The following is a 26,585-nucleotide window of genomic DNA, read 5'->3' as shown; positions in this document are numbered from 1 at the left end:
CAAACTCCAAAAGTTTGTGTAAAACCATGTTTTTGTGCTTAAGTGGATGCAAGAAATTTAAAAAGTTAATTTCACAAATTTGCTCACAATTGTGACATAACTATATCCAGGTTTAACTGAAGAAGAAAAAGTTTCAGTGTGATCTCAGGCATTTAAACTCCACTTTGATTACATGTTCAGGTGAGCGTTCCTCTCCTTTTCTGTTCTAGTTCCTGTAGTCTCTCCTCTCGGCCCTGTGCATGCTGGGCTCCCACCCTCTGTGCTGTCTCAGTAGCAGTGATGTCAATGTGGGCGTATTTAGTGCTGGAGCCGGCCACTGATCACAAACGCAAAAAAAAAAAAAAAGGATTTATTAACAACTTTTTAAAGGTGCAAGCTTCTGATATCTGTGGCCAGTTGCATAAACTTAGCCTTTATATTAAAGCTGTCTTAAAGTCCTAAAATAAAAATCACCAAAAAAGCATATTAATGACTTGAAATAGCTTCAATGCAACTCTACACCCTTGCTTCATTTAGTATACACAGATCCAAGAATATGCAAATGAGCCCCGCCTCCACTCACTCTAATAAGCTCGTCTATAACTCGATGTATCAGAATGGTAATGTGTTCAATGTATCGTTCTCTGGTAATTAATATGATAAACCTTTTGTTTGACTACTAATAGTGTGTTTGCTAATGTTACACAAACCATGTTCCCGTTCGCCATCTCAGAGTCAGACCGCTGCCTTCTAGCAATCAGTATCCTTACAAACGCTTTCAACAACTCAGAACGTCAGTGGAGAAAGGCATATAGTTCATCCTAATATCGTAATATATACATAATTCACCAGCTATATTGCTAGATGTACCCGATTTTTCATATCAACAGAAAAATATACTGGGATAACGTGGGTTCTCTTGAGACTCCACTGCTTCTCAGCAGTTAATGATATGCTAAAGCCCGCCCGCACATTGACGTGATTGGTTACAAGGTAGTTTGTGACGCAAGAAACACTGGTCTTTTCTTTTTTCAACCAAGTCTAAGTTTTTTTATGTAATCGATTTTTTTTGTTAGATGACTAATTTGTAAAAGTCCTTAGCATTTTATGCAACCAGCCACTGCTTAACATTTAAAAATAAATCTCAACACAGCTGGATAGTCATTTGTTTTCATGCCCAAAATAGACAGAACCACAGATATCAACAATTTATTAAATTGTCCAAAAGTTTGGGGTCAGTATGATTTTTTGTGTGACAAATTCAGAAATTATGCAGCAAATTAAAGTGATAGTAAAGACATGACGTATGATATTACAAAACATTTCTATTTCAAATAAATGCTGTTTGATGAATCCTGAAAAACAATTATTACAGTTTCCACAAAAAATATTGATAATAATAATTAAAAAGATGTCACTTAAGCTCCAAATCAGCATATTAGAATGATTTTAGAAGGATCATGTGGCACTGAAGAAAATTCTGCTTTATCATCACAGGAATAATTACATTTTTAAATATATTAAAACCGATAACAATTATTTTTAATTGTAATAATATTTCACAATTTTCCAGTTCTCAAATAAATATAGCCTTTGAGAATAAGAGACTTCTTTTGAAAACATAAAATAATGATCTTAAAGCCCTAAACTTCTGAACAGTAGAATGTATATTGTAAAGGTAAGGAATAAAAAAATGAGCACTAGGTTGGAAGGCATGTAATTGAAGGATAAAAAATGAGTAGTGAATATGGAAGGAACACAGTGTACCTCTGACGGTGTGGCTTGACTCTGGACGGTCCTGCAGATCCAACTCCATATAGTGTAGCTGTCGTTTAGACGTTGGACTGATGGGGATATTCACATAGTTAATGGAATCACCTTGAAGTTTGTCAATAACTGTCAGTCCTGTCTGTCCTGTAAGACAAGACACAACAGTTACCAATGAAATCAAGCGAATGAAATGCTGTGATCAGGTGGTGATATATAAGAAGGGGCATCTCAATTACCATACTCTCCGGCTCTGAACTGTGGCCACCTGGATGCATCGGTCATGAATGCCATCTGCTCATAATTGCCTTTTGGATCTGCTGAGCAAGACGAACCCCCAAGAATAAATCACAAGTAAGCCATTCATTCAGAATCACAATACACTCAGATGTATGCTCCAAATCATTCAATTGTAAATGTAATCAGCTGAAAACAATCTGACATGGCATATTACACACAAACATCAGATATCCAGTGACAACAAAGCATCGCAATTTTTCCTCATGGCTACTGTGTTTAGCAACATGTCGATGCCGAGACTAGAATTGCTTTACCAGTCGATACAGACAAGAAAGTCTGCTTGAATTTAGGGATGAAAGAGGCATTACTGATGCAATTCCTGTTGAAATGACATCCAAGTATTGTTTACCTGATTGAGGGACTCTGTATTATATTATTATCATTTCAAAACTAGATAACTATGATGCTCACCGTCAGTCTCATGAAAAGTATTCTGCTGCTCAGAACTGCTTCTGATCTCACACCTGCTCTTCTCCTCCACCTACGAGAAACATAAAAGTGATTCAGAAACCCCAAAGCAGCAGTAGACTTGTTTAACGCTGTATTTATTCTTTTAATTGACTGACGCTGCTTCTGCAGCTACACATCACCAAAATGTTTCAAAATCTGACCCACTTTACTGTACTAGCATTTAAATTAATCATTTGATGCAGTATATATGTTTTTAGATAAAAAAAGATTCCTGCATGTAACTACATCTATAATTACCCTGTAGACCCTTCCCTTACTCCTTAACCCACCCTTAAACCTACCCATACCACCAAACCTGTCCCTAACCTTACCCGTATCCCACTTCAATAGCAGCAAATGTGTTCTACAATACAAAATGAACACAATAAGTGCATTGTGCCTAACATTTTTTTTTAAGTAAATACATAGAAGTTAAAGACACCTTATATAAAGTGTGAGCAAAATCATTGAAATAAACTTTGTGGAAATATATGAAAACAGAATATCAGACCATTTTTCTGACAACTAACCGCTTATTTATAGCTTTAAATAAAATTTTTACAAAGAGCAAAAGCTGACTACACCTATATCTGGTAAAAGCCTAAAGACATGCTTGCGGTTAAAATAAGCATCTGAAATGTTGCCACTATTGTACAAAAGTATTGAATGCTGTGGGCAACAATACTGAGAATGGAATGCTTTTCAGTGTGAAATATTGATTTCCCTGAAAAACATTTTTTTTTCACTGTTTGGTCAAAGCAAGCTGTTTTTATAGCTTATTATTGCATTCTCAGATCAACCCGAAGCATGTGGCGAGATGACAAATGCATTTAAATTCACTCTGCAAACTTGTTCTGCCTCCCCTGGCAGTGATGGCTGAGCATGATTCAGAGACACAGACGGCTGGGAACAGTCTTCAGATTTGTGCTGGAACGCTAGATTCCATGATTAGAGGAGTGCGTAACGAAAGACTGATGCTCAATCAACACCGCCCCGATCTGTTGCAGAAGTCTGATTTTGTTGGTAAAGTTTTAGTCCAAATCTAGAGAACAGTTTGTCTGCATACTTTGACAAACGATGCATTTAGACTCCGATAGCTGAGCAGTTATCTGGTTTAAAGTCCACCTGTAGTCAATAATTGTATCCCTTAAAACTAATCTTTGATCACCAAAATGACATATTTAAACGTTTTATCCTGTGGAAAAAAATTCTTCATGCATTAAAAATAGCTTGAATGTAACTCTACACCCTTGCTTCATTTAGTACACACGGAGCCATGAATATGCAAATATAGCCTATATAGTTTGCATGCACGTTGATGTGTTTGGCAATTCCATTGTAACACTTTTGCAAAAGGTGTGTTTGTGTATATATATATATATGCAAAACAAACAAAAATGCAGTAACATACACTGATGTTAAGGATATCAGCAAGGGTACATTAAATTAATTAAAAGTAACAGTTAATTGCATTTATATTACAAAAGTTTATATTTCAAGCAGCACAACTGTTTTCAACATTGATAACGTTTCCAAGAAATAATAGATGAAAAAAAAGTATTACTTTGGGCTTCATATAATATAATTTCTTCCAATTTACCTACAAAAAGACACTCAAACCATTTTATTGCACATTGAAGATAAGAAATACCACTTAAAAATCTATTATAATTTTTTAACAGAAAAGTGGCCAAATTAACAAAAAATGTGGTAGAAGGTATATTTGTTTCCGCATATTTAAATAATATTCTAATATTCTAACTGATGATCAATGTTAGTATATAATGATTCTATATCAAATGTACATAACAGTACCTCTGGGGTGGGAAACGTTTCTGAAACAATTAAAAAAAAAAATTGTACTATCCTTAATAAAATATGGCTGTTTAGGGACAAATTCTTTAATATGATGATCTACAAAACTAGAAATTCTCTCTGTAAGTTGTGTTAAAAATTGTGCTCAAAATGTGGTTATTGTATTAATTGTCAATTTACAAAATGTTTTCACGTTTTCTTATCCTGAAAATAAGAGTCCTATATTTATCAAGAGTTTTATTACATATAAGACAAAATATGTGATCTATATTATTTAATGTCCATGTAATAAAATGTATGGTGGTGAAATATCTAATTCGTTTAAAGAGAGGATAACAGAACATAGAAGTGTAACACAACAGAAAACATCTAAAAAGTCCTGTTGCAATACATTTTTGTGAGAGTAACCATATTTTTTCTTCCTTGGTATTGAAAAGATAAAACACAGTACAAGAGGAGGTAACATTGATTTTATTAGGAAAAAACGAGAGGCTTTCTGGATTTGTTTTATTTGAAAAGTTTCCAAAAGGTATGAATGAGGACCTTTGTCTTAGTTTCTGTGATATTGCTTATTGTATGAATCTGTTGTTGTTGTTTTTTAAATGGGAGATATGATCTTGTTTTTCGATGACTTAATTCTTTATGGCGTAGAAATGGGTAAAATGTGCCAATTTGATGAGGATGTTTTCTGATTAGGTGATTGATCATTAACTTTTTAACTAAGAGTGACATCTTGAGTGGAGCTTGTCAGCTGTTGTTAATTTTCTTTGTATGAGAAAATTCAGCTTTGCCATCTCGGGAATAAATTACAATATATTCAAATAGAAAACGGTTCTAAAATAAGTAATTTTTTATTGTAATAATATTATTTCACAATGTTACTCATTTTGTTGTATTTTTTTTATCAAATAAATGCAGCCTTGTTGAGCATAAGAGAATTCAGTTTTTTTTTGTTTGTTTTTTTTAAAGCGTACTAAAAAATAAAAAAAACTCTGAGAAATGTATGTGTATCTTTAACTGTTGTCAACTGTAGTCTCACCGTAAGTTGTATGCTATATGCGTTTCATTCACTAAAAATAACTAAATACTCATTTGTTCTGAATTCTGACTACTGTTTGCAATTTATGTTATTGATTCACAACAAAGAACTGACAGACTACAGATTACACTGACTGCTGAGCTTTATGATTTTTGATTCACTAAAAAGAATAAGCTCATAGGAGTCAGATATTCTGTCAGCAGGAACCTGTCGGATCATTTTAGTATGGCATTTCACGCAAAGAAAATATGTGCGAGACCTGTTAATGAAACCTAATGTCATTCAGTTCTGATATTTAAAAAAAAAATACCAGTAAAAAACTACTCACAGAAAGACACAAAAAGCAAAAAATCAACAAGAAAACATATCTTGTTACCTTTCCTCCCCCACAGTCAGGACAGATGGCGGGCTGTAATTGTGATGCGGTGGAGCCTTCAGGGGGCGCTACTCCTTCACCAAAACAGTTGAACCTCCATTGAACAGTTTGTTTGGGGGTGGCATCTGCAGGTACGCCCTCTGGTCCCAGAGCGACATATTCTGGCCCACGTTCCTGGGCTACAGCAGTCAAAAACTGTTCCTGACTGGAGGATTGTTGTAGTGGGAGCCTGCGAGGGATGTCGTAATGCTGCAGAGGTGGTCTGGGTACCTGGTACATGATGGCCTGCATTTGAGCAGACTCTTTGAGTGGGCACACACAGGGTTTGTGCTCACGAATCAGGGGAATTGCCCGTAATGGAGTGTTGAGAAGGGAGATTGAGTTTGAATTAGGGTTCTGAGGGAGGCTTGTTAAGGATCCAAACTCATCAGTCTCTCCATGCCCAATATCCACGCTACCAGTGTAGGAGGAGAAGCTTCCAGAATACGAGGAGTGGCTTCCGGTGGCGATGCCGCTGTCTGTTGAGCTCTGCCGTCCCGCCTCTTGAAGGCCTCTAGGATTAGGTGGCTTGGATGGGGGCCGAAGCCCTCCCAACATTACTCCATATAGACGCTCGTCACTGGACGTGCTGACAGAACAGGCTGTACTCTTAGATCCTGCAACCGCTAACAGTGGAGATGATGATGGTGGTTCAATGGGAGTGGGGTGTCTGACTGGCTCAGGCCATATCGCCAGGCGGCTGCCCAGGCTGTTATCAGAATGACTGGTCTCTGAGGAGGAGCTGGAGATGCTCCGATCATCTCCTGCCAAGGAGGCGCCGTAACTGAAGGTGGAGGCTGACAAATTATGACAAAGAGAGAGTGGATTAACAAATGTTTGCCTGGAATGTTAGCATTGTGCATGCATTTCAAAAACGGAGTGACACAAAAACTAATTTTGACTTTGTGATGTTCAGTTATTCTTTTGGTGCAACACAGAAGAATTTTTGAAGAATCTTTACATGTTTTTCATTGGTATTTCATGTATTTTTGTACAATAAATAAATAATATGTTGGACCTGACAACCAAAACCGCTAGTTTCAGGCTTTTTGTATCACTTTGTGCTCGCCATCTTCTTACATGATAGAATAATTTAAAATCAAATCAATATTTCTTGTTCTATATTTATAGATAAAGAAATCTATACTGTACGTTTCATAGTATAAAGTCAGTCGGTAAATATCACAAAATAAATCCCTTCAGAATGAAGTTGCACGATTTAGTTTGTACATTATCCCTTACAAAACCTTGCCATCTGCCATGTAATAACAATAATAACAAATAAGAGCTTCAATTTCTGTCTTTTTCCCACACAAAGCAATTGAGCGACTTTTATGTGAAGGCTTTTATGATCCTTTTATAGTGCTTTTATGGTCTTTTTTGGAGTGTGACAGACACTATGAACTGTTGCTGTATGGAAATGAACTATGTAAACTATTCTTCAAAAATTATCCTTTTGTGATCCACTAAAATATTGAATAATTAAAAAACAACAACTGATTTTTCATTTTTGGGTGAACTATTATTTACAAAAACCTTATTTTAAATAAAATAAGCCTCCTATGTGTGTTTATTTTTGTGTATGGCTTTTTGAATCACCTGCCATGCTGTGGTGGCTGCAAATCGACAGCATACTGAGTCGTTTCTCAAGCTCACTGGCCTCCTGGCTAATCCTGTCTTCTATAGATGAAGGGTTAGCGTTGGGGTCTATGGAAACATTACATTTTAATTAAACCAATACAGTGAACATTCATCATTCATACACACATGTAACAACATATATCCTTATGATCAAACAAACGAAACACAAACATGCACCAGACAGCACTGATTTGTCTCTGAGCATTAAGTCACATATAATCCATCACTGTTGTATCACAGTCTCTGCTGGGAGAATTACTGGAGCCACTGGCCACATTTATCAGTTTCTACTGGTACATTACAGACATAATCTCTCACACAAGCACTTATGCGCACGCACACGCACACACACACACACACACACGGGAAGCTTTGAGACCTCCTTTTGAATATGGCAGTAGGTTAGAAAGCTGAAAGAGCATTTGCTTTTTGCATATTTAAAGAGGCTTGTCATTGTACAATTGATCTGCTCTGTGAAATTCTTCTGAAGAATACGGAATAAAGTGAAATGCTGAAAAAGAAGAGTGCCTTGGCAATACCCTGTAGCCCTTATTTATCACTGGCAATCTGAACTCAACCTTTATTGAATGTCAAAGGTTAAAATACATCACGTGCACATAATTAATGACACTTAATGACAGCTAGAACAACTGCTCTGACGTCTCAGTATGAGGGATGACAGGCAAGAAATTAATGCAATGTGCATAAATCATAAATCTGAGAATTAAGAGAATGTGCTGTCATAAACATCGAAGTAAACAAACTTTAAGGCTTTTGATTTATACCTTTATACTTTCATACAACAATCAAAGAAATTGGGAGAAATAATACTGGAAAAAGTTTTCGCCGTGATTACAAGCAAGCAAGCTATCATCATCATCATCATCATCATCATCATCATCATCATCAAAAATGCATCATACAACAATCGGGCTGAAAATGATTGTGTTGTCTCTGTGGTTGGTCCACAGAGAAATACCAAAAATATGTTTAGCAATTTTGAATAATCATATTTTTAAGGCTATGGTACACAACATCAATGTATTGAAGGGGGAAATAATAACACCTGTCAAAATATGTCCACAGAGCATAGATCACCTCTGTAAATGGGTCTATGTAAATATGTAGTCATTTAGCACATGCTTTTCCCTTAAAGCAACATACGAACATAGTACATTTATTACAAGAAATGGCCCTGGAGCAGCCCGGGCATAATATTAGTGCTTCGCAGATCAATCTTTGTGTGGTTTGAACTGGTCTACAAGCTCTATGACTATGTATGTAGAGAACCATTTTAACTATGGCTGTGCTAATTTTAGCTATGAACCACAGAAAAGCTTTAAGCCACTTCATATCAATATATTTTATGTTACTGACCGTGTGTCAGCGTTCCACAGGATTCTGTTTACACACTCATGACAGCATGCAACCTTTCCACTAGACCTTATCATTTTATCTCAATATCACTGGCTCAGCAGCTCAATTCAGTGATTCTCTGTGCGTTCAGTGTGGCGGTTTGATCTATAAAATGATGTGTCAAGTTAATATCATTTTATGCTTACATGTTAAATCTATCTAGGACCAATCAATAAACTAAATGTGAATCTTACATTGATTTTTAGGACAATAATTCAGTATCTGGGAAGTCATGTAAGGTTCCATTAAAAAGATATGTACCACATAGATATTATTACCCTCTGTCAAGGTGGAGCCATTGAGTGGTTGGATTTAAAAAGCGATTGCCATTACAAAGCAAGACTCATTAAAGTTCATTAAACTTAATGAATATGATTGACTACAGACCCCTGTTACTGCTAGATCATAAGTCAACACCTTTGTTGAGTATTTTCTCCTTAAAACTGCAGTGAACCAAAAACGCGGTTTGAAATCGCTGGTGTGTCTGACGTCTCAAACTACCTTGTAACCAATCACGTCAATGTGTGATCATCAACGAGTGGATCTCTGAGCTGGTATGAGTGAGTGGAGGCGGGGCTATTATTGACTACAGGGGGACTTTAACTCTTATGTACTGTTTGGGGTTGTCGAGTTGACCTTTAAATAATCTTATGAGAACTGATTATTAACTAATTTTCAACTTGATAACACATTTCAAATGGCATGTCACGTGAAAAATATGGCATTTCTTACTTTAGGGATCTGAGAAAATCCAATTTGAAAACATTAAAAATGCAATGAATTTTTACATAATAAAATTATGTATCAGAACAGTTATGCTTATTGTTTATTTTAAAGTTACACTATGTAACTTCAGGCCCTCTAGCAGTTAAACAACAAAACTACATGCATTTTGCGGATGAATAGAATATAAAAAATAGCTAAATTATCCTACTGCTCATTAAACATTCACTACTAGGCTTAAGATATAACCAGTTTAGATGGAAAGGATCTCAAGCTGACTAGCTGAAGACGTTACCGTAGCTATACCCAGACAGTGTACTTCCTTGAAAATACATTCCAGCACAGCGCTGTAACAACCATCATGAAATGACCCTTCACATTAGATAATGCTTTACAATGAACTACATGTGACAATGTATCTGTTCAGTAAAATACCTTACTTGCCTGTTGAGTAATAAAAACGTCATCTCCACATCGCTTTTACAACATTTCAAATCCCTCAGTTCTCGCCATCTCTGAAAAGCCAAGTCAATGTTGATTCTTGTTTTATTACGAGCTCTCTTTTGCCAGCAGACTCTCCTCTGTTCAGGTGATTCCCCAGAGGTTGGAGATTTATGTCAACCTTTCCCGCTCGTTGTGACAACTAACCCACTCCCACACCATACACGAGTCAAAGTAATAACTTTTCTCTACTTAACACTAGAAGTGCCAGAATTCCATAACTACTAGAACTGCCGCGAGCGGTCATTTTGACCGCTAGATTCCAAACTCTATATCTTTAATGATACATACCCAATTGAGAGATTAATGCATTTATTGTATTAGGATATATTTTAAAAACAAAACAACACCAAACTGTACATTTAAACGAGTTTAATTATACATTTATAAATAATATCTGTAGATGTCCTGAACAAAATAACGGAGTAGCCTATGTTTTCATGTTTCCACTGTTCGATCGCGCCCGCCGACACACACACACACACACACACACACACACACACACACACACACACACACACACACACACACACACACACACACACACACACACACACACACACACACACCATATTACAGCATTGCAGTCTTGACATTGCAGCCTGTTCATTATAGCCATAATAAAATAGTCAACCTAACATATAAAAATTCCACTGCTCTGTTTATATAGTCAGTATAGCCTCGTACAATTCGTACCATTTTGCACGTGTGAAGAGGATGATTTTTTCCGTCGATATTGGAACGTGAGTGAAGTACAAAGCCTATAATAAAGTAGTTTAGTTTAAAATAGTTTACCATCCAAATACATCGCAAATGTTGAAACATTTTGATTCTAATTAGAGAATTACGTGAGCCTAACGCCGCTTACTTTCACTTTCGCTTATAAAGTATTTCATTTTGGCTTGTTTATAGTTATTTTTTCATTCTTGTTCTGTTCTGAATATCATTACATTTAAATTATTTGTTGTTGAATATGTTTTGTGTATTTTTACCACATTTTATTGTTGTGTATATTGGTATAGCCTATAATAATACCGCGAAATTCAGTGCGGTCAATATGACCGTCTATGGCCGAAATAGGTAAATATGTTCATTTGTTTTTTTTGCATTATGTGCAATTTATATGAAAAACATTTTAAATGAAAATACAGACACTTTTAGGAAAAGTCAGGTACTGGCAGGATTTTATTTATTTTTTCAACAAAGTTATTGCAGATATAAAATTCAAAACGGTCAAAATGACCGCCATGGCACTTCTAGTGTTAAGGATATGACGAGACACGCACCGGCGAGTATGTATGCCTAAAATATAAACACTTATAATAGGCTTATAACAGTCAATCAGGCTAAGACAAAATCACATGCTGGAAGAAGGATTGATGATGCATTGACTCATTATTTAAATGTTGTTTATCTTTCACATTTCCGAGCAGTACATCCCTACTGTGTGGCAAAACAGAGGGATGCAGCTTCAAAAATATCTGCCTACTAGATTTTGATTCGATCAGAGGAATCTATTAAATTGAATTGGAGGGAATATAAAAGGCTAATTTAAAAATTAGTATTATTATTATTTACATTTACATAATTGGAGTCTCTGGGACTCCAAACAAAAAATCAGCAGCCATTCTGAGCAGAACATGAGGGTGCTGGGAGAAATAAAGAGGGAGAGAAGGAAACTTGACACCACATATCAATCATACATAGAGCTTAGACACAGATATGCACACGTAGCTGACAGCTCACATACAGCAAGCTAATGAAGCCAACATTAGTAACTTTGAAATCTCGGATCTGAGATCTTACATCACACACCTCCACAAGTATGAACTCACCTGGCAGGACTGGGCGCAGTCCAAACGGCCCCCTGCTTGGTGATATGCCACGCACGATGCAATCGAACAAAAAACTGATCTGTTCTCCTTCTGCACATGCAAGAAAGAAAACACCAGCCCCTACGGAGACAGAGAGAAAAGAAATAGCTTCTTAATGTCTTGAGCCCGTTTTATTCAAAAGACGTAATGCACCATTTCGAATTCAAATTGATATTAATTTCCCATAGCATTAAATAGAAAATTAGTTTCAGTAATGACCATAATAGCAGTCACAAGATTACAACAAATGAGGGAGCATCAAGTCATTCCTCTGAGCAAACGAGAACATTGACATTTCACTGATTCAGAATAAATGAATTATATAGACCAATCCAACCCAATGGAACCAAGAAAAACTATACGAGTTCATACATCATTCAAATAAATTCATCAGGCATACAAAGTCTATAAATTAAAGTAACTGTCTTCAAGTAAAGGCTAATTGAAGACAGTGATGTTTTCTCAATGAGCCAAATGCATGGAAGTTATATATCTGATAGGTCCACAGCTTTTGAAACGGGAAAAAAAAAGAAAGAAACAGTGTTATAAAACTAAAGTTTATTTTTGCACTTTAGCATAATTATAATTTATGAAATAAGTGGATTGTGTACCAAGAAAATCCGCTTCGGTGCCCACACCTCCCCCATACACATGTCAATAGCATCTGCAAAGCCGGAAACACCTTTCAAACTAAATAAGAGCTGGCAAAAGCACAGCTGAATGTTACTGAAAAACTAGCTATTAAAGAGCCTTAAGGCTTCGAGTATAATGGGAAAACTGGGCTAACAAAGACCTTATTTGTGACAAGATGCATTAATGATTCATCCGCAGTCAGATTATGACTGTTTTTCTTTGTAGAACATGCTTAGGAAAGAGACTTAGGCGGTCTTTCATGAAGGCAAATATAGTCCTGTCAAATCCCTGAGCATCACTGTGGAGACGGTATAGGAGTGACAGTCCATTACAAAAATAACCATAACACCCTTAGCACTTGGTTTCATAATTCATAAACACACTGCTAGGCTATTAATACTTAAGACATGTGGCCAAATCTGTGGATATTTACTTACCTTGCCCACATTTTGAGAATAAAACAGGCCTAAACCTGCTTTTGCTAAACTATAGACATTTTTTGATTATGAAAATACCCAGATGACTCTGCTAACATGTGCAGTATACAATAGAGTACTATATCCCACAATGCAATGCGGTTGAACTTACGTTTCCAACATTACGAATGAAATGTAAGTAGTATTAGTGGTGATTTTTTGGGGGGGATTAAAGTACCAATATTGCACTAATTTATTGCGGTGAACATGTGGAAACTGTATCAATAACAGTGCATACATTAGCCGAGCTCTAGCGTGAATGACTGTAACATAAACGTTGGTAAAACAAATCTTGCTCCATGCTTAATCTTTACTCAAAGTAGTGAGAACGACAGACAATCTGCATTAATAGACACAGTTTTAGGTAATAGTGGCCCACAGCTGATTAGCAGAAGTATTTCAGTAAGACAGTAATAATGTGAGTTAACCAGTTAGCAGGAGACCTACACAATATAAAACTCAAAACGAAGTATTTTGAACACCAACTTTCAAGAGCAAGCGTTTTGCGAATCCTGCATTGAACTCCGAGATTTGAGAAGCAGTCTTCAGTAAAATAAAGGGAACACAGCAAAAGTTTAGGATTATACTGCTGTGGTATCGTGGTAAAGATGAATTTTAACCACTGATTCTTCACATGCTCGTCCTTGGGCAGTGAAAAGAAACTGGCTTTACCTTCACATTGTAGAGCACAGCGCCGTCTTCTCGACATGATGCCATCCAGCATCCACAGGAATCAACTGTTGGTTTGAGGGGGTTCAAGTTTTCCCTGGTCTCTGCCCACGCAATATGCTAATGTTTCGTCTCGACGTCACAACGAAACGGATTATGACTCGTTTGAAAAAAACGATTAATTTAATTGACTCAGTCGACTCTTACTTTTGAAAGACAATAACTTTATATAAGGTGAACTTTGAGAATTAAAACTTTGCAGGATGTTTACATTCACTTAGAGCTATGTTACACACTACATGAAAGGTCATTTTTTAAACATCCATAATAGGGGCACTTTAAGATCAAACACTTGCAGAATCATGTAATTAGAATTGCATTGTCAGTTTCAATTTAGGTTACAATTTTTCTAAGTCTGTTGACAAACTAAACCAGTGAATAAACTCACATCTGTTCAGTCTCTGAAATCGAATGAGACTGCTGACATGCTCACTAATTGCACTGCCAGTATGTGTTTTGTCACGGCGTGTGGCCTGTGACATTGAATTGCGCTAGAGACAGCAACAAGGCCATATTTTCAATTTAATTCACTCTGTCCCCGAGCAGCCAACCGCTGAATTACACTAATGGGAGTGGGAGGGACATGACCTCTGTGTGGCAGAGACCAATCGGAGCTCATGGTTGTCAAACTATAATGAGATAAAGCACTGGCTAACAGACACAAGCTCCAGACAAGGTAATTATTTCACTATATGCATCTAAATGTAAACTTGGCTGTCTTAGTATCTATTTCCTTGTATGTTTTCATGGATTTACATACATTTTCAGAATGCATGAGGTGGCAGTAGTGGTTGTAATGAAGATTCAAATTCAGTCGAATTGAACAAGCTCTTTTTGTGCGGATGTCTAAGCCCAGAGATCATCTGCAGCTCTATTGATTTGCATTTTCTGCACTGATTTTGAAGGAACATTTGCAAAATTAATTTTATTTAAATATGGTCAAATGTGTTAAAACAAATCTAAAAGTATTTAACATTTAAGATATATTTTAAATAAGAATAATACAAAAATATATATTAATATTTAAATTATTAAATATAATATTAAATATAATATTAAATAATTGGTTTTCTCTTGTTTTTGCACGTGTTTATAATTTCTTTGTGTGACAGCCTGGCCAAAAATGATGTCCGCACAATTTAGCTTGTTTCATTGCATTACAAATAAAACAACCGACTCAAAGCACAACTACGCAATATGCTTCTTTAACCAATTTTTTTAATAAAGGTTAAAGATGTCAATTTTCTTAGGCTGGAAATCACTTTTTTAGTTTCTAAATAAAGGAGTTATTTTTGTGATAAAGAGCTTTTTGTGAAGTTCTACATGTGCAGTTTCCATGCAGTCCAAGACACGACTAATGTTGTACTAATGTACTACAACAGCAATGAGAGTCTGGTGTCCAATGTGAGCACCCCTGCCCCCTCAAGTTCTTCCACTTGGCAGGAGACCTTTCACATGCCGCCCCACCGCCTAAACACATAAAAATGCCCAGAGTTCCCAGCATAGTGCATTAAAACAGCGTCTAACAAATATCCTGAACACCTTTTCAAGTGAAAAATTAATTATCCTGAATATGATTGCAATAAAACCCCTTTTGTGTTGTGACAACATGGCTGTCGTTGACCCGTTGTAAGGAAGTTTCATATAAGATGGAGCATTAAAGCTGCTGAAGCCACAGAACAGCTGCAGTTGGATTTGCCAGAGAGGCAGCTGGTGGGTTTCACTGGTGCTAACGCAACATCTTACACTGGAGCATATCACACATTACCACAATCTGTGTGGGTGCACAAAAGTAATGTGTACTGATTCTGTAAGTATGGGGGGGAGTGAGAAAATGAGTGAGAGAGGGAGGGAGAGAGAGAGACAGAGAGACTAAAGTGTGACTGTGAGGTTATCTGATTTTCACATTTACTATTGGCAAACACCTCTGTGCTACTTCCACCGCAGAGAGCATCACTGAGTAAAAAAAGAGGCAGAGGTACAAGAACAAACCACACGTTCAACTCAATTATCATGTGATTCATCTCATTGAGTAAAATGCAGTGTTCTACCAAAACAAAATAAAAGAGATGTTCAAGAAACCATTTGCATCTCAAAAAGATCAAGTGTCAAATGAGCAATTTGACAAACATATATTCAAGAATAGCACTGAATAAGGAAAAGAACATGAACTTACAGTAGCCACATCTTGTCCCTCCCTCAAAGACAAATCCATTAGGAACGGCGCCATAACGCCTTAAGTCCGACAGTTTCCATTGGCCGATGACAGTTGGAGGGAGGTCTCTGGCGATGACAAGCAAATTGTTGCACAAATGCAGCGAGGCGGGGCCACTTTCTAGTTTGCTGCCAGGCTGGACATTGACGTTAAACCTGTGAACTGAAAAAGAGACAAGTTTATTATCAGAGAGCATGACTTTAAAATTAGCACATCAAAGCAAAGCAGTTCTTCTGGAGACATTCGGGAAAGGCCTAATTTCATTCCATCAACTATAAGGACAAAGTACATTCCATAATATTCCAAAATCTTACCATTGTATAATATATAAAGATAAAAAAAACTGGTAAATTTCTACAGTACATCTCTGTATTTTGGGTAACATTTTGTTTTAAGGTGACGAAGTTACATGCATTATGCATAATTACGCAAGTTTTAATTATGTAATTAAAAACAGTAAATTATGCATAATTAATTAACCAACACTAAACCAAACCCTAACCGTAACTCTATAGTAAGTACATGTAGTTAATTAATATTACTCAGTACTTATGGGTAAGCACAATCTAACTACATCACATTAAAATAAAGTGTAACCATATTTTGAAATGATATACTACTTGAATTAATTTTTTTAAAGGAGCATATACCGCATTTTGACTCATCATCCGATATTCTTCTCAGCAAATTGTCTTTCTACCAAGAGTTAACAGCTTCAAATTGTAAACCATCAGAAACACATTTAAACAACAGTGAACTGAGTAATGAAGTAAGCGTCAGTAGTGAACAAGGTTTCCATACCCTTTGACCATTCAATTTCCATAATTTTTATGTGAACACTTATAAAAAATGTTTTTTAGAATATTATTGAATCAGATTCAATCCGCCAATCAATCATTAAGATTAATTTATTTTTTTATTACTCAACAGCTCAATTCGCAAACGAATCGAACCATACTATGGCATGTTTACTCTACACAAGAGTGATGTCTTATTTATAATATATTTGGTCATAAAGGTCATGGGATATTTACATTACATACATTTCCAAGACATTTTCAGGCATGGCAAACATCATTTTAAAATTCCCTGATATTTCCACCAAGTCCATGACTGTGGGAACCCCAAATGGATCATCATATTTATTTGCAGATGCATTTTTATTTGTTTGTTTTTTTAGGCACAGACAAATTTGGAGTACATTTATTTCAAGATCAATATATCTAATTAGGCAACACAGGTGTGAATATAGACTCCAAATCATTAAGAAAAATACCTCAATTTATCCTAACAGAGACAAGTAATCAATAAATTCCAAGAGGGCATAATGCATAATGATACAGTTTGCTTGCAGCAGTGTGTGTGCGTGTGTGTGTGTGTGTGTGTGTGTGTGTGTGTGTGTGTGTGTGTGTGTGTGTGTGTGTGTGTGTGTGTGTGTGTGTGTGTGTGTGTGTGTGTGTGTGTGTGTGTGTGTGTGTGTGTGTGTGTGTGTGTGTGTGTGTGTGTGTGTGTGTGTGTGTGTGTGTGTGTGTGTGTGTGTGTGTGTCTTGCATCAGCGATGGGATTAATGCTTTTTACTTCATAATTACGATTCCATTGTGCACCTGGTCACATATAACACACACAAAAGATTTATATATCTTTTATATTATAAGATTTATCCATACAACACATACTCTCACATCTCAATCTATGGTCAACCAAAGCAAGGCAGTCTCAAGTAACTGATGCATCAGTCATGATTCAAAGTGAGGGAACTTGCTACAGCACAGTGTGTTAAAGCAGTTTAGAAGGAAACTGATAAGAGTAACAGAACAGAATGAGACATCAGCACCCCGCTTCACCAGACTCCATCTATCATCATTCTGACTGCCTTAAAGACAAACAATCAAACAAACATGCGACCTGAAAATCAAGGAGGCATCACAGTGGACACGACACATGGATTCAGAATAACAGCTGCCAAACAAGAGCTTTCATTCAACACTTTAGCTGCATATGGAAATGGAAACTTTGATTTGAAATAACCTGAAGTCATCTGAAACAAGTCTAGGATAAAATACTATATGCTTTTGTTACTCTGTCAAACACATATTCGAGAAAAACTTTAGATCTCTCGGAGTATCACACATCACAGGGGTCCCAATTATAACTTGGTTGCTTTCTCAAAGGGCACGTCACACCACTCTGACTTGAGAGTGTATGTGTACGTGTGAAAGCAATAGATCCAGGGTGTAGGTGTGTGTCTGTACGTGTTTTTCGAGGGTGTCTGGGATTAACAGACCGAGTAGCGGTCTTGACTCATAAAGTGCCCTGAGTGAGATCAAACTTTAGCTATGTTTGCTAGAAATAACAATAAAATAGATGATAAATTAAAAACTAAGAATTAAAGACAGAGGATTTACATAAAACTATTTTCTATATATATATATGTGAAATTAATTATGTGATTATGTGAAATATATATATACAGTTGTGGTCCGAATTAATGGCACCCCTGGTAAATATGGTCAAAAATGGCTGTAAAAAATAAATCTGCATTGTTTATGCTTTTGATCTTTCATTACATTTTTTTTGTAAAAATCGAATCTCTCATTGAAGTAAAAGAATTGAAAGTGTGTGTGTGTGCGTGCGTGCGTGCGTCATTATGAAATAAATGTTTTTTTTCTCCAAAACACGTTGGCCACAATTATTGATACCCTTTTATTAAATACTTTTTGCAATCTCCTTTTGCCAAGATAACAGCTCTGAGTCTTCTCCTATAATTCCTGATGATTTTGGAGAACATCTGACAAGAGATCAGAGACCATTCCTCCCTACAGAATCTTTCCAGATCATTCAGATTCCCAGCTCCATGTTGGCGCTTCTTCTCTTCAGTTCACTCATCAGGTCAGGGAACTGAGACGGTCATGGCAGAAGCTTCATTTTGTGCTTCGTAACACATTTTTGTGTTCATTTTGATGTTTGTTTTGGATCGTTGTCCTGATGAAAGATCCAACCACGGCCCATTATAAGATTTATAGCAGAAGCCGTCAGGTTTTGATTTTTTATCTGTTGATATTTGATAGAATCCACGATGCCATGTATCTGAATAAGAAGTCCAGGACCTCCAGCAGAAAAATATGCCCACAACATTAAAGATCCAATGGTATATTAAATTGTACACATGGGGTACTTTTTATCCTTGTGTGCACCAAACCCATCTAGTGTGTTTGCTGCCAAAAAGCTCTTTTTTTAGTTTCATCTGACCACAGAACCCTGTGCCGTTTGAAGTTCCAGTCGTGTCTGACAACTGAATATGCTGGAGTTTGTTTTTGGAGGAGCGAGGACGATTTTTCTTGAAACCCTCCCAAACAACATGTGGTGTGTGGTAGGCTTTCTGACCCCAAGACTCAAGTAATCTCTGTAATTCTCCTCGGAAAGTCTTACTTTCCTCCTCACCGTGCATTAAGACAATATAGACACACGTCCTCTTCCTGGCAGATTCGTAACATCTTTAGTTGATTGGAACTTCTTAACTATTGCCCTGATGGTCAAAATGGGGATTTTCAATTCTTTAGCTATTTTCTAACAGCCACTTTCTATTTTGTGAACCTCAACAATCTTTTGATGCACATCAGAACTATATTCTTTGGTTTTACTCATTGGGATGGATGATTAAGGGAATTTGGCCATTGAGTTACCTCATATTTAAACTCCTTTGAAACAAGAAGTCATAGCTAGACAATTTCATGTTCCTAGTCACCCTGGTGTGCTAAAAAAAAAAAAAAAAAAAAAAGTAAATATTAATGGGAATATACTTCAGAGATATTTTCATCTTAAAAAATTCCAGGGGTGCCAGTAATTGTGGCCAACATGTTTTGGAGAAAAACATTTATTTCATAATGTGATTTACCCCCCACTTTCAATTATTTTACATCAATGAAAAGTTAGAATTTAGCACATTTTTTGAATGAAAGATCAAAAGAATAAACAATGCACATTTATTTTTTACAGCCATTTTTGATCATATTTACCAGGGGTGCCATTAATTCTGACTACAACTATATATATATATATATATATATATATATATATAATCCTTCAATTTGAAGTCAAGAACTTCATCACTAACGCCATATAAAAAAAAAAAAGAATGACCCTACAAGTTAACCTGATGGGTTTAACAATGGTTTTTCAAACCATCAACCATTAAAATATGTGGCTTTTTTTTTATTTTATTTTTTTATTATTAACTATTAACTATTAGGGAAGAAAAAAACACTAAACTGAAAAAGGGGTAAGCTACAGAAAAGAAAAAAAATGCATAAGTAAAAAAAGCTCACAGGAAAAATAATACACTGTCTATATATTTTGTTGGTTCTCATTGTTTTTGCACATGTTCATCATTTTGTATGTCAGCCTGGCCAAAAATTACACACAATTTGGTTTCATTGCATTATCACAAATAAAACAATTGACTGCAATATATATATACAACAAGTGAACAAGTCATTTTGGACTACTGTTATGAATATGATGTATGAAGCCGTTTTGGTGCTGTTTTCGTTAAATACTGGGAGCTTGACAGCCCTCAGTTACTTTGAATCGTCATTGTATGGCTGTGAAATTATTTTTTACAAAAAATTCTACTTTGTGATACACATAAAAATAACAGCATTGAACTGTCATTGTGTGGCTGTGGAATGATTTTTACCAACAAAAAAAAAAAAATATATATATATATATATATATATATATATATATATATATTTGTGCTCCACATAAAAATAACAGCATGCGAGTTTAGAACAACATGTGGGTGAGTAAATAATGACAGAATTTTAATAAATCCCCTTTTTCATCTGACACTACACATGCACACATGCTCTTTTCTCACCCTCTCCAAGGCTGTAGCGGATACGAGCATCCCAGGCCAGAAGAGTCACTCTGTTGTCGAAGCCCAGCATGACAGACTGGCTCAGGCACAGCAGACTGAGCGCATAATTCACTCCATCAAACCCCTGAAGAGCCTCCAGTCCACAGATATCCCTCAGCGTGGCCTGATTCCTCTCCCGCTGTCCTTTACTCTTCTCTCCACGCTCCTTATACACCAGCAAGGACAGGCAGTCTGAGACAGTCAAGATTACAAATTGATAAAACATCAGAACAGAAATGCATCTTACACTAACAAATACGGCCAAACATTACAATGATAATATCATGTGTTTTTGGTACCTTGGAGTTTCATATAAACACCACTGCACATGAAATCACTCAGTGTTATTGTATAAGCAGTATTAAGCACCATTACCATAAATGTACCATGTACCATTCAAGTAAAATAAAATCATTACAGGAAGGCTACTATCCTTTTAAGTCAATCAAAAGTCTACATTTTCTTTCATATCAATACTGTGCTGCATTACAATTCCAGCAGTTGATATTATCATTTGCATAATCATCATCAGGAATTACTACTGAGAAAGTAACACATGCATGGGACGCAGTTACTGGGCCATGAAATATAAACTGTCTCTTTCCATAGACTAGTGTTGTGTGTGTGACAGCATCAAGCTATTGTCTCTAGGATGACTGCACTTGTTGTTTGGAATGTGGTGATGTTTTGTTTTTATGCTTCTGTACAAAAGAACAAACCACTTCATCACCAGACTTCTAAAAAAGTATGCGAGGACTCGAGCAGCTGTCATAACACACATCAAAAGACTCAGTGATCCATGAAAGCAACTGGAGACTAACCTATTAAACAATGACAACTTCAGACGGCAGAGATCCAAAAATGACCTATCCGCTAGCCAAGTTCACCTAAAGAAGTTAAGCAAGTGCTTGGCTTGCAATGTGAATGCTGATGCTAATCATAAGAGAGACTGGGGCCACTTGTCACATTTTTAACGCCAGACATGGAATATATATAAGGGGAGGTTTATTTTTAAGTCAATGTCTGCATAGACGCCTTCATAGAATACCTTCAAGTTCTGAGAACTAAAAAAGCTTTGAACATTTCTACCATTATTGGCCAAGAAAAAAGTTAATTAAAATATTATGATCTCAACTGCCACTATAATAACAAAATGAACTAAACAACAGATTTTAAGCAATTCAAGTAAAAATGATAAAACTGCAAAAATTAAAGTGAAAAATTAAAGTGTATAGGCTATATAGGCCTATAGGCTATACGCTCAAGATTCTGCTGCCTATGACCATAAAATTTTGGCATTAATATATTTCTAACATTTGAAACACAGGTCAACATACACCCAAAATATCAACATACACTATGGCAAAAAAAATATAAAAAAATAAATAAATAATGGTAGTGGTAGGTTGGATTTTAGTTTGCAGTACAGAATTCACAAGAAATTTCAAAACAACATACAAAACCACTCCTTGAGATGTACCTTACGCATTTATGTATGGAAATTTGGTAACACTTTACAATAAGGTTTCATTAGTTAACATTAGTTCATGTAGTATTACCAACATGGACTATGAACATGAAAAAATACAGTCCTTCATTGTTTTTTCATGTTAGTTCACAGTGCATTAATAATGTTAACAAACACAACTTTTGATTTTAATAATGTATTAATAAATGTACAAATTAACATTAATTTAGAGTAATAAATGCTGTAGAAGTCTTGTAGTAGGCTAGTTAACTAATGTGATTGTAAAGTCAAACGTTAGTGATTCAGCTCTTGTGACAACTAGCCCCGGTCTCGACTACAAACACGATTATTATTATTTTATTTTTATTTATTTTTTACGACATTGCACTTTTAAAGTGCACTTTGTAGCTGTTGGTCCAAAAACAGCTCGAGCCAGAATGAATTGCGACATCGTGACAAGTGCATCGAGAGTCATTCCGATATCACGCATAACGACCGTGCCAATACCTCACATACCGTCACGAGAAAAAAACAACCGTGACAGCGCTATGTCAGGCTTTTGCTACGTAGAAAGTACGTTTATGAAACAAAACAGCTGTTTAAATGCATTTTAATAGCTAATCTCAACACTGTTAAACAGCGGTGTAAAATGTTTTCCGAGTAGGATAAGATTTACCTGCTACCGGCGAAGGTTTCCGAAGAATCACCCATCTGTTTTTCCACTGTAAACGCAGGGAAACAAAACAACAAACAAAGTAGTGTTCGTGAAGACAAACAAACGAAGATTTAAGTTGTCCAACAATAATAAACGATACCGTAAACGTAGTTTGCGTTGCTTTTAACCACCTTTTTCCCCTCTCGGAGTCTGACTTGTCCCTCTACGACAACCGTATCCGTCATCTTGTGTCATGGTTCCCGACAGCTGTGTGCGGTCCGCGGCAGTGAGTGAGGGGGTCACTTTCAAAATAACCTCCAGAACTGTTTGCAACAGGCACAAACTCTCTCACCCACATTACTCTTACATGCACCCTCTAAACGGAGACCTACACTACAAGGCAAAGGTTTTTACAGTTGCTCACTGGGTCAAGGTGCCAATTTAATTTGCAACACCTGGTCAAGAGATGCAAGCATTCTTGCAAGTCTCAGACTGTCAAGCATGTGGTTTAAGAGACATGTAAACAAACATGCACATTATGTGAACTTCTAAAATAATAGTTAATAATCTGCAATTATAAAAGTAAAAATGTTTAACCACATAAATAAATGAAACTGGGGAATAGGAACCCTTCTATGGGATGTACAGCACTCAGAAGGGGCGTCATGCCAGCTAGGCTGGTCTCAGAGGAGCATTTTGAATCTCAAGTCCTAAAGGCACATAGACATCAATATAATATGACACAAAAGGCCTTTCTTGTGTGTGTGTAATTCAGAATGCATTTAGGCCTACTTGAAATAGCCTGATGTTATTCATGAAATTACATTTATATATAATTTTCTTAACATGCTGTCATGCTTAACAAGTGATCACAAAGTGCATGCATCACGCAAATGGCAATTACCAAAGAAAGGCAGCTAAAAGCTGCAGTATTTTAGGGCCCTGATCAATTATGCAAATGTGTGATAAAAACCATTAGTGTATAAATGTCAGATGTTCCTGCTTCTTTGAAGCAACAGATGCTCTTTGGAGCTGGGTAACAAGGATCATCTGGTATGGCACATTTGAACTTGACAAAAAAAAAAAAAAAGTGTTAAACTAGAAAAATGCTTAGGCTACTAGAAGCTTTAATAGGGGTCACTGAGTTTCAGGCCTCACTTTATTTCAATATTTTTTTATTTATGTAGGTGAGTGTAATAGGAGTAGATAACTCTAATGTGTTCCTGTGTTCCAAAGATGTGGCTTTTTATTGAAAAATCAGCTGTTTTGACAGCTTTTGGGAGTTTGTTCCACCAGTGGAGAGATCAACAAATGGAGAAATGTCTGGACCTAGACAATCAGTAACCTTTTATATGGAGAGATGAGGGAGTTAGGTGAACAGAACGGCCTGACAGTAATGGCTGGGCTGGGGTGAAGTTTAGATGAAGGATTGTAGGTAGTGGTGGGCGTCAGGCCATTGGCAGTAGTGTAAAAGTCAGAAATGGCGTCGTATTGGCAGGCAGCAGAGGCGTAACATGAGAGAATTCCAGAGGTTAAAGACAAGTCAAGCTGAAGCATTTTGAATGCACTCCAGAGGACAAATAGCAGATGCTGGTAAACGGAGTGAGGGTGTAAAATGTCTACAATCCGGGTATAAGGAGCTGAGAAAACTAGTGGTTGAGGAAGTCTTGTAGTCCTTTGTGGAATGTGAAGCAGCAGGGCCAGTTCAACACACGGATGCCCAGCATTTTACACCCCTAGAATATATTGTGCTATACAACACTGCTAAATGCATTTTGTATATGGGTAGCTCATTACAATATCGTTCCATTCGTTCATATTAGTAAATGCATTAGCAATCATGAAGTAACAATGAACAAACATTTTACACCATTTATTAATCTAAGTAAATGTCAATTTACACTCATGCAACAGTTTTTCTGCAGGTTACATGATACATGTGGTGACAAGAGATTTTCTTTATTAGTTAGTTATCAGATCATTCACACAACTGATTAGTTCAAATAAAACACACATTCATTTAGGTGATAAATAAATGGCTGGCTGCTTTCAAAGTTGCATACTCTCTGATTAGGTACCTCTTTTGAAAAAGTAATTGCTTTGCAACTGGTAAAAAGAATGTGCTATATAGTATGAGTGCGTGTAGAATGAAATCCAGACTACTTTTGCCATGTCATCATTGTCATGTGACTAATGGTATCAGTTGCATTGCTTCAATACCATTCATAACTACTCTTTCATGTCGTCAAGGGATAGTAAATTGTTCATTAAATGCACACTACTGAATCTCGTTGGAAGTTATAGGTCATACGGGTACTTTTCACTTATACTGTTTTATGAGTATATGAATTCGGACAATCTGCATTTTCACAGTGTTTTAGTAGGGAAGGAGGCATATTCGGACACAGAAAATATCTTTATGATTGAGTCATTGAATCATTTACACAACTTATTTGTTCAAACACACAGGACATTCGGGAACGCCAGTATATTTCTCTGAGACACAGTAGTAAGTTCTACTGTGGCGTCGTTTGGAACTATTTTATTGGCAGTGCAAATAGACAAAGCAAATCTATAATGAAAGTAACTATCTTTGTGATATTGTTTGTATTCAACAGTTCACTAAATAACAAGGTATTTGAGTTACCAGATTTCATGAGAAAATGTAATAATTTTAAGAGGTGGCAATTTTGTATGAATTCGTATGATGTGATGGAAACATTTTAGGGGGAAAAAGCATGAAGGTCCAGCCTAAATCTAACCTTCAGTGGGGTGTAAGTAGATTGCATGAATGAGATATGAATTCATTTGAATTAGCCACCAATTTGCCAAAACATAAAATAGTTTTGGGGCAGGCACCCCTGGGGAAACTTGGGTTTCATTAGATCTTGCTCAAGGACACAGTGCCACAACCAAAGGAAAACCAATGCCAGTCAGAAGTTGCCACTCAGCACCTTTTTTCTTCTTTTTAACCAGTATAGCCAATTTCACATACATTTTTTTTTTGGGGGGGGGGGGGGGGGGATTAATTAAGTAAATACTACACACAACAAAATTTGTGCACGTAAAAGTTCAGGCAATACCGGTAAGTTAAAAACAAAGTAAATTCTATACTAGCACTCAATTCAAGCTTGTAGAAATTAGAGCGTAAATATCAACATTATAAAATTTTATACAACTTATATCATTGCTTTTGTTGTTAGGTTTAGTAACTTGCCATTTTTCAACTCAAAATTACATTCATACTCAAAAACTATCCATGTTACCGTCATATTGTGTACCAAGTATTGAGGTCTGTTCGGGTGGGTACAGCGTTACCTTTCATGTAAATGGGGTCTACACAATGTCTATTGTATTATTTACTTAAATATCTAAGTTAAGCATACACTTTAAAAGTGTAGTTTATTTCAGTGTTGTATTGTTGAGTAAAATGTACGTAGAAATTACTCAGCAAACTTTTACTGGCCAAGTTAAAGTTCCTTATTTTCTTCGTTAATTTGACTTAACTTAGTTAAGTAGAGTTTGCTTAATTTCATATGTGAATTTACTTCTGCGTGCAAAAACTTGCTGA

At 36.2% G+C, this 26,585-nt stretch overlaps 1 protein-coding gene across 3 annotated transcripts; it reads right to left on the bottom strand.

Moving 5' to 3' along the window:
• Window positions 1–42: 42 nt before the first annotated feature.
• dok7b (docking protein 7b) lies at window positions 43–23,401 on the bottom strand. Of its 3 annotated transcripts, none has more exons than XM_082164851.1 (11): window positions 23,206–23,401; window positions 23,036–23,081; window positions 20,853–21,083; window positions 15,935–16,135; window positions 11,882–12,001; window positions 7,365–7,472; window positions 5,727–6,562; window positions 2,458–2,527; window positions 1,986–2,066; window positions 1,747–1,893; window positions 43–316 (listed from the first exon to the last, which is right to left on the bottom strand). In XM_082164851.1, exons 1-11 carry the CDS (start codon window positions 23,257–23,259, stop codon window positions 177–179), a joined length of 2,034 nt encoding a protein of 677 aa, XP_082020977.1. In that variant the 5' UTR covers window positions 23,260–23,401; the 3' UTR covers window positions 43–176. The 3 variants fall into 3 exon arrangements, with proteins under 3 accessions (XP_082020977.1, XP_082020978.1, XP_082020979.1); XM_082164852.1 differs by having other exon boundaries at window positions 1,986–2,063; XM_082164853.1 differs by having other exon boundaries at window positions 23,175–23,261.
• Between the last annotated feature and the right edge of the window lie 3,184 nt (window positions 23,402–26,585).

This window comes from Leuciscus leuciscus (genome assembly GCF_965113295.1).
Source record: "Leuciscus leuciscus genome assembly, chromosome: 3".
NCBI lineage: Eukaryota > Metazoa > Chordata > Actinopteri > Cypriniformes > Leuciscidae > Leuciscus > Leuciscus leuciscus.
This window is presented reverse-complemented; position numbering and strand designations above follow the sequence as displayed.